The 18827-nt window shown below is 35.9% G+C and overlaps 1 protein-coding gene across 1 annotated transcript; it reads right to left on the bottom strand.

Moving 5' to 3' along the window:
* Nucleotides 1-648: 648 nt before the first annotated feature.
* dpt (dermatopontin) lies at nucleotides 649-13115 on the bottom strand. The gene is made up of 4 exons (XM_053636847.1): nucleotides 12603-13115; nucleotides 1455-1580; nucleotides 1199-1306; nucleotides 649-1074 (listed from the first exon to the last, which is right to left on the bottom strand). The coding sequence occupies exons 1-4, from the start codon at nucleotides 12887-12889 to the stop codon at nucleotides 1008-1010; spliced, it is 588 nt and encodes a 195-aa protein (XP_053492822.1). The 5' UTR covers nucleotides 12890-13115; the 3' UTR covers nucleotides 649-1007.
* Nucleotides 13116-18827: the final 5712 nt, after the last annotated feature.

The following is an 18827-nucleotide window of genomic DNA, read 5'->3' as shown; positions in this document are numbered from 1 at the left end:
CACACACACACACACACACACACACACACACACACACACACAGTGCACACATAGCATGCAGTATACATGTATAAATAGGTCAACAATCATGCATAAACTTTTCTCCACAGGAAACAGTGAGTCAGAATATAATTAAATGAACCATAACTGCTACTGTAATTAGTGTGCAGCACATTATACAACAAAATATGAATTTACCTTTTAATCTGGACTGAGAAACAAACATGCAAACAAAAAAATCCCTATGAAAGAGGGCCTTTCATGCAAAGCCATGTAAGTAAAAGTAACACAAATTCATTGAGGAAAAACAATTAAATTAAAACATTATGTAAACAAACAAACAAACAAACAAACAAATACATAAATACAAACCAATTGATTTAATTTTATATAATTAAGAAATAATACAATTCAAGCTGTGCAAAGAAATTGTATAAAATATGACCTTTGTTTATCACTTATTACTTTACTTATTGGTTGTTATGTATTTATTGGTAGCATTTATTAGTATAGCATCATTAGTGTAATGATATTAGTATTTATTGTTTACACCATTAACATGCAGTGATAAAAGCAAGCCAATGAAAAACTACAAAATAGTTTTTATACAATTTCCATATATTGTTCAAATCCAAAGGGAATCCAAACTCTTAGGGAAGAAATGCTTTATTGGGTGTTGTGTAGCTGATCTGATTCAAAATAAGGTACACATTCTTTAACTTTCTTTCAAACATAGAAGAAACAAACTGTAGGTAAAGAAATGTCTAGGTGTTTGTATTGATGCTACCTACATTATGTAAATCAAGATGAGCCTCTTAAACCATGCAGTATTACATAAAATATCAAAATGTATCACATAAAAATGAACCATATAAATTCCTTGGTTATAACTTTCTTTTTGCTTGTATTACATATGTATCTGTATTTCATAAAAGTCCCTGGTGGACTTTATGGAGAAGTCCATTATGTGGACTTTTGTGGAGTTTTGTGCTTAACAAATCCCAGACTTATAGGTTCTGAAATTCACAGTCAAATTCTGTCATCCTGCACAGGATGTACTTCCACTGGCGATCCCTGTAAAAGAGTCAAACAGAGTCTAATGAGATGTGATTGACAGAGCAGAGTCATTAACAACAGTTTAACATGAACATGAACATGAACAGCTCTGCTTCATTCAAACTCAGACACTCATATATACCTGACCACCCCGCTAAAGGTGGTCTGAGCTCCCCGGATGAAGTAGCCATAAGCAGGGACGATCATTTCAGCCTCTTCTTTGTGGTACTCTGGAACATCAGAGGTCTTCCTGTTGATAATGAAGGAGCAGAGGATTACTGATCAAAGAATGAGCATACATTTGGTAACATTATCATTGCTTTCTGAATCCAGTGTGATCATATATAATTAAAGACAAATAACTTTATTACTTTAAGTCTGAATATTTGCCTACTAACCAGCAGGAATAAGGGCATCTTTTACTGTAGCGGCAGCAGTAGAACCGCCATTCTCGGTCAAGAGTAGAAGGAAAGTACTGACTCTGCACTCCAGCCACTATACCGTTGTCACTGCATGTGGAGGTCCTTCAAGAAAAGACCAGAAATTGAACATGAGACTAAATGGATCATTTCTGATATGGTAATTAGACTAGAGAGTATTGACTTCACAGTTAGGCTTACAATTGACTAATAAGTAATAATAAGGCATCAGAATATGTCTGCTGAATTCAGTGTATGAAAAGTTATGAATTTAAGTATAAGGCATGCTTATGTCACCATGTCAGCATGTTAAATAGCTATCCTGCTCACATGGTGGTGATTACTCTCCATAGAGTATATTTGCTACTTTAACATTCTTCCATAATTAAGGGAAAATTAATCCATTTTTGTTAATTAATCCAAGATTTATAAATGTTACATATCTGCTTATTTTGTGAGGAATTGTTAACAATATTTCACTCAATAATGCCTTAAATCATCTGGATAGGACTCCAAATATTATGTTTCCACATATCTAATCCAGGAAGACCTTTCAAACCTTTCACCTTACAACATATTTTTTTTATTTGTTTTATTCACAGTAAAACTAAGATTACAATAACATTAAGATGACTGTTTTTGACTGTTTTCATCTCTAAAATGGATGTCACCAGGCAAGCCAAACAAAAGCCTGTTCCTCCTGTAAGGATTCCAATATCACTTTGTTCATGAGCATTTTGATTAAAAAAAAAAAAAAAACATAGTGCAAATAAAATAAGCAACCTTGTGCATTAATATCTTTTCTCACTACGTGTACAGTATATTCATATTATATATGAATCTATATATAATACATGTAATAATATGTATTAATAATACATATTATTCATATAGCACAGTGGTTCTCAACCAGGGGGGCGTGAAGAGATCGGAAGGGGGGCGCAAATTGTTTTCAAGAAAAAAACACAGACAGGGCATCATTTGGGTACCATTTGTATTTTATTGCTTTTCAAATAGAATGTGCATAAATGAAAAACCCCGCATTCCCTCTCCGTCTGCATTTTCTTTTTGCTGGGGAGAGGCGGAGCTTAGTCTGCCTTTTATCTAGCTGTCAGTGCAGACCAGTTTTCCCAACAAAGCGACTTTTCAGACCCCTTTAGCGAAAAGCAAAATAATCTATCTATCTATCTATCTATCTATCTATCTATCTATGAAAACAGATTATAGATTAGGTTATATATAGTTAGATTTTATATAGAATAGATAATCATTATACGTGGTCCCCTCAAATATGGGGTGGGGGGGGGGCCCTTTCGTTACAAAAGTTTGAGAACCTCTGATATAGCATATTAATTTAAGGCACATTGCCCCATCTCAATTAATGTAACCACTTAAAACCAGTTACATGGTTGTTAAAGATAATACGTTTATTATTATTATACTTTGTTACTGTATTTATTATTTATTTATTTATTTATTTATTACACCTGTTATCATTATACTATAATATGCTATCCTATGCTATGAAATGCAATGCTATACTGAATATATATGAAATATTATGTAAATTTTTTATGTTATACTTTATTATAGTATGGCATCAGTATAATCTACTATGCTACACTATACTACACAATATTATACTATATGTAATATACACTATATTGCCAAAGGTTTGTGGACACCTGACCATCACATTCATATGCGGTTCTTCTCCAAACTTTTGCACAAAGTTGGAAGCACACAATTGTATAGAATGCCTTTATACACTGTAGCATTACAGTTTCCCTTCACTGGAAATAAGAGGCCCAACCTGTTCCACAAAGCACAAAGCAAGCTCTATGAAGACATGGTTTGCCAAGGTTTTAGGAAGAACTTAAGTGGCCTGCAAAGAGCCCTGACCTCAATCCCACTGAACACCTTTGGGATGAACTGACACACGACTGCACACCAGGCCTCCTCACCCAACATCAATGCCCACCCTAACTAATGCTCTTGTGGCTGAATGAGCACAAATCCCCACAGCCACGCTACAAAATCTAGTGGAAAACCTTGGAAAAAGAGTGGTATAAATCTGGCATAGTATGTGATATTTATTATTATGCTTTATTACAGCATGTTATCTATACTACAGTACACTGTTGTATACTATACACCACAATATAGTAATATACAGTATATAGTACATGTTGTATTATATGTCAAATCTTATATATTGTATTATTTGTCATTATAATGTATAATATATAATGTATGGTATCACCAAACTATAATATACTAAACTGTACTATACTATACTAAACTACACTACACTGCTACACTATTATATTATACTATACCAATGTATTATATGTTATACAAATATATCAAATATGATAGGTTAATATACAGCATATCTGTTTACAAGGACAAATCAAATTTAGCCAGTGTTCTTTCCTCAGATTTTTAGATAAGCACCATTCATAATTTCTTTTCAATCAGTGTGCACCTGTGGTCAATGATTACAGTAACCAGTGTGATTGTAACCAAAGCATGTTTAATGCTCTAGTAGATTGTTGACTTGTGTTAATCATATTTCTGCACCCCAATGCAGTTACATTTCCATTTCACAGCAGGATGTAACCTTGAATTGATTTCATCTTTCAATAATACTGAAGAATTCTCGAGGTCAAAAAGCAAGCTTGAGCCTTAGGTGAGAAAGAAGAGTTTCTTGCTCGGTTTTCTGTAAATACAGGTCTGTTGATAGTTACTGCTTGTGTATGGCCCATACAGGATGTTGTCATCACAACAGAGCTGCCACCATCGGGCCACCAGCAGCTCAGGCTCTTTGTCATGACAACGCTGACACCATAGGGATCAGCTCCACCAATGATGACAGGGATGGGCTTCTCTCAGTGGAACGTTATCTTTAAAGGTGTGCAAATCCAAGTGACTCTATCTAGAGCATGAAGCATGAGGAAAGAAATGCTTCACTCTCAAGAGACTTCTACTGATAAAGACCACAGGTTGCTGAGAACAGCACTTGAGATTAACAAACATGTAAACAACATTTATATTAGAGAAGAATATCTCATGTATGATGTTTCATGACTGATGATTACTATTTAACTGATGTCTATTTAGAAGTGCATGTTCAAGAGGAAAGATAATACTTCTCAAATCACACTGTAGAATCAGACTTCATTAAATGAGCTCAGCTTTATTTCCGTCTGTGGTTACTTTGAAAAAGTTGGCTTTTTGGTGTAACTGTGAATACAGACTAAAATAAGGACATAAGCCAATAAGATACTAATAGTGAATGTGTCAGTATTAATTGTAGTTGTTGTATAGGTATCCCTAATTACCCCATGCATGTACTGACAATCCTTTCTGAGGCAAAAGAGCAAGCTTGCATTTAAAGAACAGCCTGCTCAGAATTTAACCTTTAATTGGCAATTCCCAACTGGTAACATGTCTAACTGTGTGTATTCTCAAAGCCCCATCTGGCCTGGGAAGGCAGTTGGAGGTTGAGACTGCATGGCTCCAGGTCAAAGGAAATCTCCTGTAGTGGGCAGATTTGAAGGGGAGTCTGTGGGGTATGTACGGAGCCCAATTAAGTCCACTGTGTATGCTCTCAAAGCAGGAAAGAACCTGTTGATATGCTCCTCTAGTAGCTAAAGGCACTAAGCACTATCTCTCTTTAAATCCCACATGGCAGATTTTTCCTGTCCTTGCAAGCCATGCATTGTCTAATTAAAATGTCTTTTGTTAGCCTGAATGTGGCAATCTCAGCCAACATGGTTAACTGGAAAGTTCCATCTGCATGACATGCAAAGATGAAAAAAAATTGCAGGACCACAGTGGCATTTTCTCTATTCAAGTTCAGTGTTGGTATTAACATTCATTCACCTCGCTTGATTAGAACACAAACGGACAGCGCTGAATACAGGCCTGAAGGGAGTCAAAGAGAACATTGTTCTTTATTCTCTAAAGCAATCACTAAAATACTCATCTGGCCTTCCTTTCAGTCATGAATGACAAGATTTTGCATGAGGATATGTCTTTCTGGACATAATATATAAAGACCTTGCCAAGTATGAAACCTTGTCCAATAGCTCAGCAAATGACGCTGACTTTTCAAGCATTGGAGCATACACATTTTAGTGAGGATCATGTTCCTTTCTGTCAGTTCCAGTCATCTCTGAACTGACTTTTCTGTTGAATTCCAAACAGATTATTCATATTCATCTATTTATAGCAGTTCATCAGGTCTAATTCCCTCAGACTTTTATTAAATTTGCATTTGTTTAAAACATGGTGTGTTTTTTAAGCTGCTTTTTCTATGTCCTGGGTGTTCTCCACAGTTGGCTCCGGCTCAGCCTTATAAGACCAGGAAAAGATGAAATACTTGCTCAGTGATAAAACTTCAGAGGAGCTCTGCAACAACCCTTTAATGAGTCACTTTGTGCAGGAATCCAATAATGTGGTAATTTGTTCAAATGTTCTAATACCGATGTCTCAAATACAATATGTATGCAATGGAAACAAATAGTTTAAGGGTAAGCTTTTGTTCTCTCGCCATTTCTATTTCTAATTTAGCGGATTTTAAGCATAAGTAAAAAAAAACAACAACAGCAACAAAAAAAACTGTTTTAAAAATATAATCTGGTTACCATGCAATGGATTAGGGGTGTAATGCAGTGTCACTATCTGTATCTGTTTAGTGCTACCAATACTCTTATCTATACCTGTGTTCAGATTTAAACTGGAAGTGTTTATGGTCTGAACCAGAAAGGTTTGTTGTTCTAAATTTTTTTAAATGTAAACCCAACCACAACACAGGAAACTGTGAAAGAAAAAAATATAGGGCTGCTGGAAAAATAAAAAAATTTTCATTCACACAATATTTTACAGCAAATAAATTTACTTGTATGCTTGTTCATTTAACATGAAGAATGATGAAAACATGTGCAGCTAAAATTACGTTACTTTTTTTTTGAGACCCCAGCAGAGATATGCTGCCCAGTGCATAGTGTGTGATCTGCATGAGCTATATGGATGGGCTGCTCTGCTGGGAAGTTGGGAAGTGAGCGTTTTATTTTATGGAAATGTTCAACTGAAATTATATTTGCCAAAGTTCCACAAAGAGAGCACAGGCACATTGCAGCACAGAGGATCAAGCAGCCCTGAGACCGCTCAGAACAATGGCACCAAACATAGAGTTAAAGTAGCAGAGCAGAACAAGCGTCCCTTGCCATTGATGAAAGCAGCAGACATGCCATTGCAACCCACAATCCAGACACACATCATGCATAGATGATCAAGGCGAGGAGAAATCAGTTGCTCAACCAGCAACCAGCAGACAAATTCGAGAAAAAAAAGGAATAATGTGCCTCCTATTTATAACTGAATTTGTATCTGTATCTGTTTAGGACACATTATCAGTTCATTCCATCCATGCATCCATTTTCTGTACCACTTATACACGGTCATGGAGAGCCTAGAGAGTATCCCAGGGGACTCGAGGCACAGGGCGGGGGACACCACTGCAGGGCACAATTACACAGACACACTCACACATCAGTTCATTCCAAAGAATATATTTGCATTCAGTTACATCCATACAGTGGACTAAAACATTGGTTATATTAGTTTATATTTGTGCACTAATGAATGATTGCAGTATTTAATCTGTGTAATTGACTGGCAAATTGTGAGTTAATTCTGAGTCTGGTTACCTTTAACCCTTAAAATTTGACCTCTATGATTAGACTGGATTCTGTCTTGCGTGTAAGTCACTTTTAAATATAATGTTAAATGCTTAACTCTTTAGATGCAAGTATACACTATTGCAAAGAAATGTGCATACAAGTAAAAGCAATATTTTATTGTCATCTCAAATGTGTGTTATTCTGCATTGCACTGATTGTTGTGAATTTAAATATACCGTGTTGCATGCTGTTGGATGGAACTTGGCATATTACGTATTCGCCTATGTATTTTGACCTTTCACACACACACACACACACACACACACACACACACACACACAGACACACACACACAAACTATTACTACCACCATCACCATCACACCAATCTATTAATGCAACAACACAGCTATGCACAGTAAAGGTCACCATTGCTGCACAATAAGGGCATCTATTGTGTGCTAATAGTGATCTTTCCTAGTGTTCATTTTTAGTGCCATGGAAAACTAAATGTTATGGCATTCAACACAAACAATTTATAATGAACATCTGCATTAAACCTGTTTAATGTAGCTAAATATTTTGCTCAACCTCCATCCACAGAATCATGTACATATACATACACATATAATACAATATATATATATATATATATATATATATATATATATATATATATATATATATATATATATATATATATATATATATAATCCTTTTACTACCTCACTATTTAAACTATGGCCAGGAATATGTGGACACCTGATTATAACCCCTAATATATGCTTTTTGAGCATCCCATTCCAGAGTTCAAAGGCTTTCCACTATATTTTAGAATGTGGCTGTGGGGATTTGTGTCCATTCAGCCATTCAGCCATTCATCCACAAGAGCATTAGTGAGGTGACGCACTGATGTCAGGTGAGGAGACTTGGGACGCAGTCGGTGTTCATCCCAAATGTTTTCAGAGGGTTGAGGTCAGGGCTCTGTGCAGGCCACTCTAGTTCTTCCACTCCAACCTTGGCACACCATGTCTTCATGGACCTTGCTTTGTGCACATGGGCATTGTCATGCTGGAACAGGTTTGAGCACTTTAGTTCCAGTGAAGAGATATTATAATGCTACAATGCATACAAAGACATTCTGTGAACTTGAGTGAAATTGTGTGCTTAACACTTTGTGGCATCATGTATGGGTGTGATGACCAAGTGCCCACAAACCTTTGTCCACACTGTGTATATTTAATGCCTCCTGAGAAACAGGAAACAGTACAAACAGTACAAAAATTTCTCATTCTGAATGAGCTCCAACAGGGTGTGGTCCATTCGGAGGTGATTGTGAGTATGCCATGCTCGGTCTGAAGCTCCAGCCTACACAGTGAAACCACTAAAGGGAAATTAACGACTCTTTTGAATTCACTTGAACATCATTTTATAAAGCCGAAGCAGGTGTTTTAATGTTGCAAAATCACAACTAACTGTCTCAATTTAATAATGAACAAATGCTGTTAGCACCAAAAACGTCCCCACGACGTGACCAGTTTCATTTAGGAGCTGCTGTTCATTCAATATGATTTTGCAAATTGTCCATTTGTAAAGAGTTTGTTTTGTTGCAGGACTGTTTTCAGCTGTTTTGATGCTACAATTTAATAATACTAAATATAATGTTACGCATATCGACTTGATCCAATTAAACCCTTATGTTGCCACGGCAATGTTCTTTCTTCCACATAAAAATGAGTTAAAGAATCTCAGGAGTAGGTTGTTTCAAGTGGAAATGATATTTTTTTGAAGGGCCGTTTGATGCTTTACATTAGTTTGTTTGGATCGAACCCACAAATGGCTGTCCCCCTTCAAAGTGCCCTTCATCAATAGAGAATGCGCTGAAGTGTTCACTGAGGTCTATCTGAACTTAATTAAATGCTTTAGGTGTTAATATAACGCTGGGGATTTTGTGGCATATGCACAACTTGGCCTCTACAGGTCTTTTTAAAATCAGTCTACTTTTAAAGGGGTGGGATGAGATTTCTCAAATCCATTTAGGGACAATGAGCCAAGAAAAATATGTTACATATTCTACATTCCTCAACACCCCATCCAAACCCCAACCATTAGCACATTTTGTTCTAACATCACTATGTGCTCTTGTGTCGTCAATTTTTTTTTTTTTAATTTGCCCTGAGGAAAAATTCAACTTGGGCTACCAAAACATCTGGTAGACCATCTTTGCTAATTGATATGTTATTTTCCAGCATCCATATTATTTCATTAAATTGACTGATGAATGTTTGACATTTTCTAATTGCCTTACTGTTGTGTTATTTTCTTAAAAACTCAACAAATAATGACAAATAATTTTCGTTACATTAATAGATCGTTATTCAAATCTTTAACTTTTTTTGATTCTATACATTAACTTTAGTAACAGCAATTCAGATATTTGACCAGCTCACTTGTGATTTGGCAACTGTTAGCTGATCAGTAAAAGCAAATGTTTTATAATGGTGTGCATGGATATTTAGCTTACTTACTTACCCTTGCACTTACTGTACTTCAATTTACTGTGATGTATGTACTGTATAATATATACATTATACACCTCTTTAGTATGTTACTAACATTGTCTGAGCAGCACTCAATGTTTCCAAACAAATGGAAATTATGTGTCATGGTGAATTAAAGAGATCTTGATTAAAATTACCATGCAATTCACAAAGCACATGTTAACCCTGTGGTTCAGTCATGTTTATACTGAAACCTGCACTACATAATACTCTCTATTACAGAACCCTATTCTTTACCCTACAGCAAGACTGAAATTAGCTAAAAATATTCCATGCAGACTGTGGACAGGTGAGGGATTGAAACCATGCTAGTAACCTGTACTGCAGCTTTCATAATGCCCTCTTCATGAGAAGGATTTGTCACATCTGAACACTGTGTGTTTTATATTGTCACAAGTTAAAAGCAGTGGCTGATGAGAAAGTGTCTTAGATAGTATTTTTCATTTAATGTCAGATTGTCATTATAATTAGGTTAAAAAGTTATGTGGTTCTGAAAGGGGTGTAAGGTTCAGCATGCAACCATCCAAACATGTTGTTTTAGTAGTTCCTTGTTATTCTCTAATTTCTTGGAAATAGTCATGTTATTGAAAATATGATCATGTGTGATGGTGTCCTGAAGCTGAAACATGAGCTGTGGAATTGTCGGTGTTGCAAACTGACTAAGATGTACATTCTTGCCATTGTATATTTGAGTATGTGATGAAAGCAGGGGTGGAAAATACTTGAGTAATTGTACATCATTGTTATACTTAAGTATTACTGTGAGGTATTTATACTTTGCTTGAGAGTTATTGAAATGGACTCCTTGTACTTATACTTAATTACATTTCCAAGAAAAAATTTTTTTTACTCCCTGTATTTTTATTAAGACTTTCAAAAAACGTATTACAAATCTCAAAGGCCTTCTCTTCTTTCAGCCAGCCAATGCCCATGTGCTATTTCAGTTGCTGGAGTAAGCAAAGACTTAAAATAAAGTATATAAAATAAGGTATCTCCTATGGCTTCCTATAAGGCATGAATTCCATCTAATTTGAAAAAAACATGCTGAGGTAACTTTTGCTCATTTGCTAACATTAACTGGCTATATTTAAACTAAGCTAGTCTGTTTTCTTTGCTAATGCCAGGTTAGACTTGCATCTATTCCAGTAGCTAACACAATTGGATGGGCAGCAAGTTAAGTTCTAGCTAATGGAAAATATTGAAAAATACATTGATTGAATTATATTTTCAGGCAAAATGGTGTAGTTGCTTTAAAACAAACATAATTTTATAAAAGTTTGAGATAAGTAATCCTATAAGTAATACTTTTCATAATATATATATTAACCTAATTTCATCAGATAAAAACATTACTTTATTTTCAATACTTGAGTGCATTCAAAACATTAGCAATGTTTTGTTTTTGGTTTTTTACTTTCAATTGAGTACATTTTTTGGCTGGATAATTAATTTTAATTTAAGTATAATTTTTCAGTATTTTGTCTACCCTTGGATGAAAGTGATATATGACATCTGTCACCTGGTTTATGATTTAGTGTAAGCTATCTATTGAATTTGATCAATTCTCCTACATTCTCCTACACCTCCTACAAAAGCCTAGGGTTTTGTATTCTATTGCATAATTTTGTTTGGTGCACATGCCCAGTGTACGCTCATAAAAATTTCTTTTGGCATCATACAAGACCTTTAAATGTTTCCCTCATGTGTTTTCACTCTTTGAAACGGAGGTGAGGTAAAATGTCGTGTGCAAGTCCTAGCTCAACCAAAATGTCTGTTTGTCTCATTTCAGTCTGGTTTGGTTGGCTTTCAACTTTATTTTCCTCCATGGTAAACAAATAACACTGATGTTTCCACAGCAACGGCCTGGCTTTGCAAACAGCTGGGAAGCGATGTTTTATCTCAGCTTCCCGCAAGTATTCACATCTGAGCTCTTACCAAAACACAGGAGAAATGGGTTCTGCAGAATTTCATCACATTAAGACTGAACATACAGCAACAGTAACATATATATATATATATATATATATATATATATATATATATATATATATATATATATATATAAAACACTGATACATTTCATGGCTATGAGTTGAGATGAGAAGATTATTGTTTTGTGCATTCCACAGACATAAACAGTCCTCTTTGCACACTGTAAAATACAAATTATGTAAATACATATGCAAGTAGTGGATAGTTGTTTAATAATTGAACAGCCATGGCCCAACATGGCAGCCACTGATGTGTCTGTTTCATTTTGTTTAAATTTCTATCCAGCTGCTCCTCATGAAGCATCTCTAGGGATTGTCTGCACTCCAAATGTTCGGGCTCTGACTCCAGAAGTGAAATGTAATTTGCAGCTTTAATGCAGAGTTATAGAAATCATTTTTGTTTATTTGAGACAGATTTGTCCAAAATTGCTTTTCACAGACAGGCTCATACTGAAAAGTTCTTTGTTAAGGACATTTTTTTGAGACTAATAAGAATTCTACCCCTGTGTTAGATGTGGAGAAATTATATTTTTCAAATTAAAATGTTTCAGTTTAGCAAATACTCCAGTGAATTCATAGAATGCTTGAATCTGGTTCTTTCATATCATATGTGGATTACATTTCATATTAGTTCAGTGAATAGTATCATCTCACTTGACGAGCTAGCAGCCAAATGTTACTGCAGGCTGCCATAATTCTCCAACTGCTTCAAACAGCTGGTAAGGGACAGTGGGACACCGATAACATTCTGGTCTGATCTTGCAGCTCATTCAGCCAAGATAAGATTGCATGCCACCTTCTGTTGCTCTGTCCTTTAAGATATGTTCTTACAAATCACACATGTTTTACATTACCTGTCCTGAAAGATACAAACACACAGACTTACCACTCCATGCCAGCAAGGTTGAGCTCATCCCACCAGCACGCGCTGGGCTCTCCGATGGTTGTCGGGGTCGGCTGGCATTCAAAGCTCCATACACGGTCCGAGCCTTCTTCCTCGCTGAAGTAGCTCTTGATGGCCACCAGCGCCTCACCATGAGGGCACTGGAAGTTAAAGCCCTGACGCCATGCGTTGACCCACTCCTCTCCGTGGAAGTAGTTGGGCTGAGTATGAATAATAGTAGCCAGCAGCAACAGTTGGGCCAAAGCACGAAGAACGAGCGCAGAATTCATCTTCCACTTCAGCACAGAGCAACTTCTGACTGCACACTCTGTCCAGCTGCTCGACTTTAAGCCTCTCTGCGGAGGGTTTGCTCTCCAGATGTTCCCTGTCAAGCTCTAGAGGTTATATGTAATTTTCAGATTTAACACACAGTTATGGTCCACCTTTTGTTTTCATATCTAGAACTGAAATGTTTGTCCTATCCAAAATTTGCTTTATAAAGAATGAGCTGCATTCCCTAATATGAAATCCTCCCTAGGGAATTTCATTAAGGAGGAGAGCTTAGGATTGCCAAGTAATGATGCTATCCATTCCCTATCCACATGGAAAGGGTTGTGTTCACTTCAACCGACATTGAGTTAAACAGTTTAAATGAGTCTCGGGTGTTTGGAAAAAGCTGGTAGCATTAAAGAGAACATTCAGGACAAATGCCAAATCTAGTCGTGAGAATATTCCGGCAAATCTTTGGAAATGTAAACACACTACAGTGCTGTTGCTGTCACATTCATTTTAATTATTGATTAATATTTGACACTTGCTTAAACTTTGACCTGTAGTGGTCTGCTGTCAAAAGAAACACCAGATTATTTGTTTGTGTATATGTTGAAAGGTAAATTTTGGATTCTCAAAAACTTTTGTAAAAATGTATAATATGCAGAGAAACATGGTAATATTTTAGAATAGGACCATCTGAATTAGATGAGTCACTGGATGAATAGTACTAGATGGGAAAATGATCATCGAATGAGATTGGAAAAATCTTCATGTGGAGTTTCAATACTGCTACTCTTCCTGTGAATGCATTACTTCATTGAACTTTGACACAGAAATTGGGAATAAAAACTGCATTATAAAACAAGCATTAAAATTGCACGTATTACCGAATTTTCTTTCCCTGTGCTAAAACAAACCAAAACAAAAAAAAAATGCAACAAACTTCAGCACCTGCAGGAATATCACTTCATGCATACCTTTAATCTCTATAGATATGCCTCACGCCTAGACCTTGTAAATAAAACCATAAACTGCAGTTACTACTTCTTCAGAGCATTTCAGTTTATCAGCATTCTCTGTTCAAACATTAACTGATCTTACCAATAAATGGATGAGCGTCACGGTAAACTTTGTACTAACATGGTGATCTTGTATCTGTAATATAATGAATAGCAGACTTTGGTTAAAGGAAAATTAAAGGAGAATTTGAACATCTGCAATGAGTGAAGCAAGTGGGAAGGTTGTTCTTTAATTCACATCTGAAGGTGATTCATCTTCCATTATGCAGTGTGAGGCTGTCAGATTATGTAATCACACTCAAGTGGACAAAAGCATTTCAGGGCCTGTATTATAATTGCCCATGGTCTTAAAGATAAATGGTTAAAATGTCAATTACTTTTTTTTCCTTGTCAGCTTAAAATGGTGAAAAAAAACCCCCAAAAACAAACAAACAAAAAAAAACCCTACTGTATCTCACTGTCCACTTTATTAGGAACACCTGTACAAATGCACATTCATGCAGTTATCTAATCAGCCAATCATGCGGCAGCAGCGCAGTGCAAAAAATATCATACAGATACAGGTCAAGAGCTTCAGTTAATGTTCACATCAAATATCATAATGAAGAAAAGGTGTGATCTCCATGACTTTGGATGGATAGCATGGATGGATGGCATGGATGTTGGTGCCAGAGTGGCTAGTTTCAACTGGACAGCTGAAGACTGTAAAAAGACCAGGTGATTTTTTTTTTCCCCCTAATCTTCAACTGTCGAGATTGGGTGAGACTGTGCCCATGATAGCCCATGAGAGAGAGAGAGAGAGAGAGAGAGAGAGAGAGAGAGAGAGAGAATGACCTAAAACTTGCTGCCAATATACCTTCATCAGGGGGAAGGACTTCATCAGGGGGAAAAAAGTGGAAGGTTTTAGACTGGCCAAGTCATTAACCAGAAATAAAGCTAATTGAGCATGCATTTCACCTCCTGAAGATGAGACTGACAAGAGAAACCCAAAAAACAACAACAACTACGATGCAAGCCTGGAAAAGCATCACAAAAGAAGAATTAAACAGTAGGCCACCGACTTCATGCAAATGATATGCAACCAAATATAAAGTATTTACTTAAATTGCCACTATTACTTTAAGACATTTCTGTTCCAATACTTTTGCTCACCACCAAAGATGCCATGTTCTAAGTTGTTTAACACTAGGTATAACACCTCAGATGTACATGTAGAACCTTAGCGGTTCTACAAAGTGCTTTACACTGCTTCTCATTCATCCATTCACACACTAATGACAGCAGAGCTGCCATGCTAAGTGCGATTGGGAGCAACTTGGGGTTCAGCAAAAATTCTGATCTTTTCCAAGGACACAAGGACAGCAACCATGCAAGTGGTGGATAACCTGCTCTACCACCTGAGCCACAGCCACCCCTAAAGTCTAGATGTCTAGATGTAAATATCAGAATATAAAAGCTAAAATTCTGATCTACCATCTCATAGCCTTCATTTGATCTCAAACGCAAATGTCTTCAGTCTACATCTAAAACCAAAGAATCGGCCTTGCCAATTGTAGATTGCCAAATATAAATTATATTGTATATAAATGGGTACATACAGAGAATACATAATGGCTATAGGTTATAGTGACAAAACAGGCATATCTAATACTATTACAGAGCTTAATGAAGAGAGATCACATTATTAGGCTACACTGAGTATTATTTTGAGATACCATTAATACTGTAGTGGGCAGTCTAAACACAGCTTATATTTTATCTAATGTGATGTACTGAAAGGAATGTTTTATGTGGTAGACAGGTGTTGGGATACTTTGATCTAATTGGAAATTTACTGCAATCAGAAAGACTAAAAATAAACAGGACACATCTAAGAATAGGCATGGCACAGTAAGTCATGTGTCGTGAAATTCCATGCAGTTCAAAATGGAGCAGTTTAGAGCAAACTGTATATTTAGATTAATCGTTCTGTAAAAAGCATCTTTATCTGGGGCAGCATTTTGTTTTGGTCACTAGCTTATATCATACAATACAGGGCACTCAAAGTACACAGCAGTGGAGTGATATCTTGCCTTCGAAGACAGTCACTGCAGATTTGCAGGGATTCCTTTTTTTCCTTTAAATTACTTTTTTTTTTTTTTTAAAGAAATATTTTACTATCATCCATTATGTTTTGGCTTGAGACATATGGCCTGTTCTGCAAAGCTGAGAAGCACACACAAAACTAACTCACAGATTTCCTCTTTATTATCCAGTTCTGAAATTAGGCTCAGTTTAGAAAGAGCAGAGAGGAACACTAATACCAAACAAAAAATTTAAGCACGAACAGAGTTCAACATCAAGCACGGGTCATTTTTATGTGGACCATTCTCTCATAACAATTTATCCCACAGAGATGTTGAATGCATGATTCTCATTTGTCAGAAAGTTCATTTTCTATAACAGCAGGTCTGACAGTAGTGCCAGCTGTAATTAGGTTAATACACTTCTAATATGTTATCATCTCTATAGTAACAACTTACACAGGGACTTGTCCGGCAAATGCTCCACATAATCTAAGCCTGATAATAAACTGATATAATATAAATAACCTTGTTATTTAACCAAAATAATTGTTGATATGATGATGTTGTCTGTAAGCAAACTTTTATTTAGCATTTATGATAGATGACTCAGGTGTCAACACTTTGTAACAGTCAGTAAGTTTTCCTCCACAGGAAAGTCTTCAAGACAGAGATTTTTTATTTTCCAGTTTCTTGGTAACATGACAAACTGTGTTTTGTTTTGTCTTACTAACTTCAGGACGGAGGAAAAAAAAGAAAGGTGTTGAGGGAACGACTGTTTATAGCTGCTTTAATGTAAGTGATAACAAGAAATAAGTTGTCTCATAAACATACCACAGCATTAAATGAACTGCTCAAGAAGTATGGCATTCATTAATAAATTAAACAATGTTAATCATTGGCAAATTGGAAAATATTCAACTATTGGAAAATAACCCACTTTAGGGGGTTAACTCATCATACCACTCGTTCAATGATAATTTTCCTATAACAGCATGCACAGTCTTGTTTTATTTCATTTATGGCTATGAACTGCAGGGTCAGTAGATGCTGATGAGAATAATAATATAATGTATGCCTACTTTAAATGCAGAGCTCATTAACAACATTTTTTTTCTACAGCATTCATGCCGGACAGTACTTAAATGCTTATCGTAACCCAGTTCACTATTTCATGTAGAATTTGTCATTACAACAGCACACTGTAGTCAGTTACACACATTTCTTAAGGAAATTATACAGAGAGTGATAAGGTTCATTGATTTCAGCCTATTAGCAGTATAGGAGCCATATGTCCTGTTTATACATATATATATATATATATATATATATATATATATATATATATATATATATATATATATATATATATATATATATATGTATGTATATATATATATATATATATATATATATATATATATATATATATATATATATATATATATATATATATATAAAAGTTATTTGCCAATGTCCACTTTCTTCAATAGCAAACAGTGCTGTGTGTTCTCAGTTGATGCTAATGAGCATGGGGGTGAGGGACTGTGTACAAACTCAATGGGCCATTAATGGTTTGTTATGTCAATGTTTCCTTCAGGACTCTTAAAACCTTTTCTTTGCATTTTAGCATCTATTTTAGACAAGTCCCTTCAGTCTGAACCCAGACTAAAGGTTCACGGTTTCAGTCTCACAATTACCCAGTGTCCATTCTTTTAGTGAGAATAGGGAGATAGCGTTGCGCCAAAATCTTATTAGCATTGATAGCTGCTGGGCACAGCCATATCAACATGGTCTGTGCCACTATTAAATCCTAATTGAATTACATTAAATCCAAATCCCTGCTCCAAAAGAATGGAGTAAGTGTCCAAGGATGTCTAAATTGTTTTTTTAGAACAGACAAATGAGCCAAAAGTCCCTATCATCAGAAATTAGCATTCTCACTTCACAAGTAGCTGCACTGCATTATAATGTGATTTACTGGATTATGGTTCATGGGGCAGATCATTACTCAAATATTGTGTCTGTCAGATCATATCTAGAACTGAAAGTTGCCAAATGAATGCAGAGTGAGCCTCACAATTATTTCCCTTGAAAACTTAAAAATTATTATAGTCATCTTAAGGGGCCTTTTTTTGGCTATTTGTCAAACTTCAAACAAGCAACATCCTATACACCCTCAGCACAGTGGCTCTGCTTTCCTCACAACTCCCACATCTGTAGGTGGATTGGCTGAACTGCCCATATGTGTGAATATGTGTGTGTGTGTGTGTGTGTGTGTGTGTGTGGAGGACTAATGCTTTTCCTAATATGAATAATATTTTATCACTGTAAAATCAATTGTTTCCAAATAAATGGACCAACTGAATCCCAAGTACTCAGCACGCAATGCACATGATTTAGCATTAATGTTCAGTTAATTCATCTGCATAGCAGATGGAGGAGCAAACAAGCTCTAAGCCAATGAACAGATGACACTTGGTAACTTTTCATTCTGAGCCTCAGTCTAAATCACAACTTCCTCTCAGCTGCATCCATTATCTCAAAACACCAAATCAACTAAAGCCATAAAACAGAAACTTCACTAACTAATTAGTTAATACTGTTTTTTTTTTGTTTTTTTTTGTTTTTTTGCATGCTCATTTTCTTCATCAAAGCAAAATTTGAACATGGCTGTTCACATGGCCATGCAGATGTGACTTTTCTATGTGGGCTTTTCCCTTTGGGTACACGTGTGCATTTGTGGTTAACATTCATTGCTTGATGTTTGCATAAGTAGCACACATGCAGGAAGACAAGATAGCAGGGTTTCCCCTGGTGGAGTAAAAGCAGCATGGCACAATTTTCTTCACCTCTGTCCTCATCCCCATGGC

Source organism: Ictalurus furcatus, chromosome 11 (genome assembly GCF_023375685.1).
Source record: "Ictalurus furcatus strain D&B chromosome 11, Billie_1.0, whole genome shotgun sequence".
Classification (NCBI taxonomy): domain Eukaryota; kingdom Metazoa; phylum Chordata; class Actinopteri; order Siluriformes; family Ictaluridae; genus Ictalurus; species Ictalurus furcatus.
The sequence above is the reverse complement of the archived record's forward strand: the minus strand, read 5'-3'. Positions and strand labels throughout refer to the sequence as shown.

Excerpts from the sequence above, each read along its gene's own strand:
- dpt (XM_053636847.1), bottom strand. The coding sequence starts at position 12,889 with ATGAATTCTGCGCTCGTTCTTCGTGCTTTGGCCCAACTGTTGCTGCTG. Across the intron at positions 1,581-12,602 it reads AACCTTGCTGGCATGGAGTG|GACCTCCACATGCAGTGACA; the intron begins GTAAGTCTGTGT and ends CTTTTCTTGAAG. Across the intron at positions 1,075-1,198 it reads ACCTTTAGCGGGGTGGTCAG|GGATCGCCAGTGGAAGTACA; the intron begins GTATATATGAGT and ends ACTCTTTTACAG.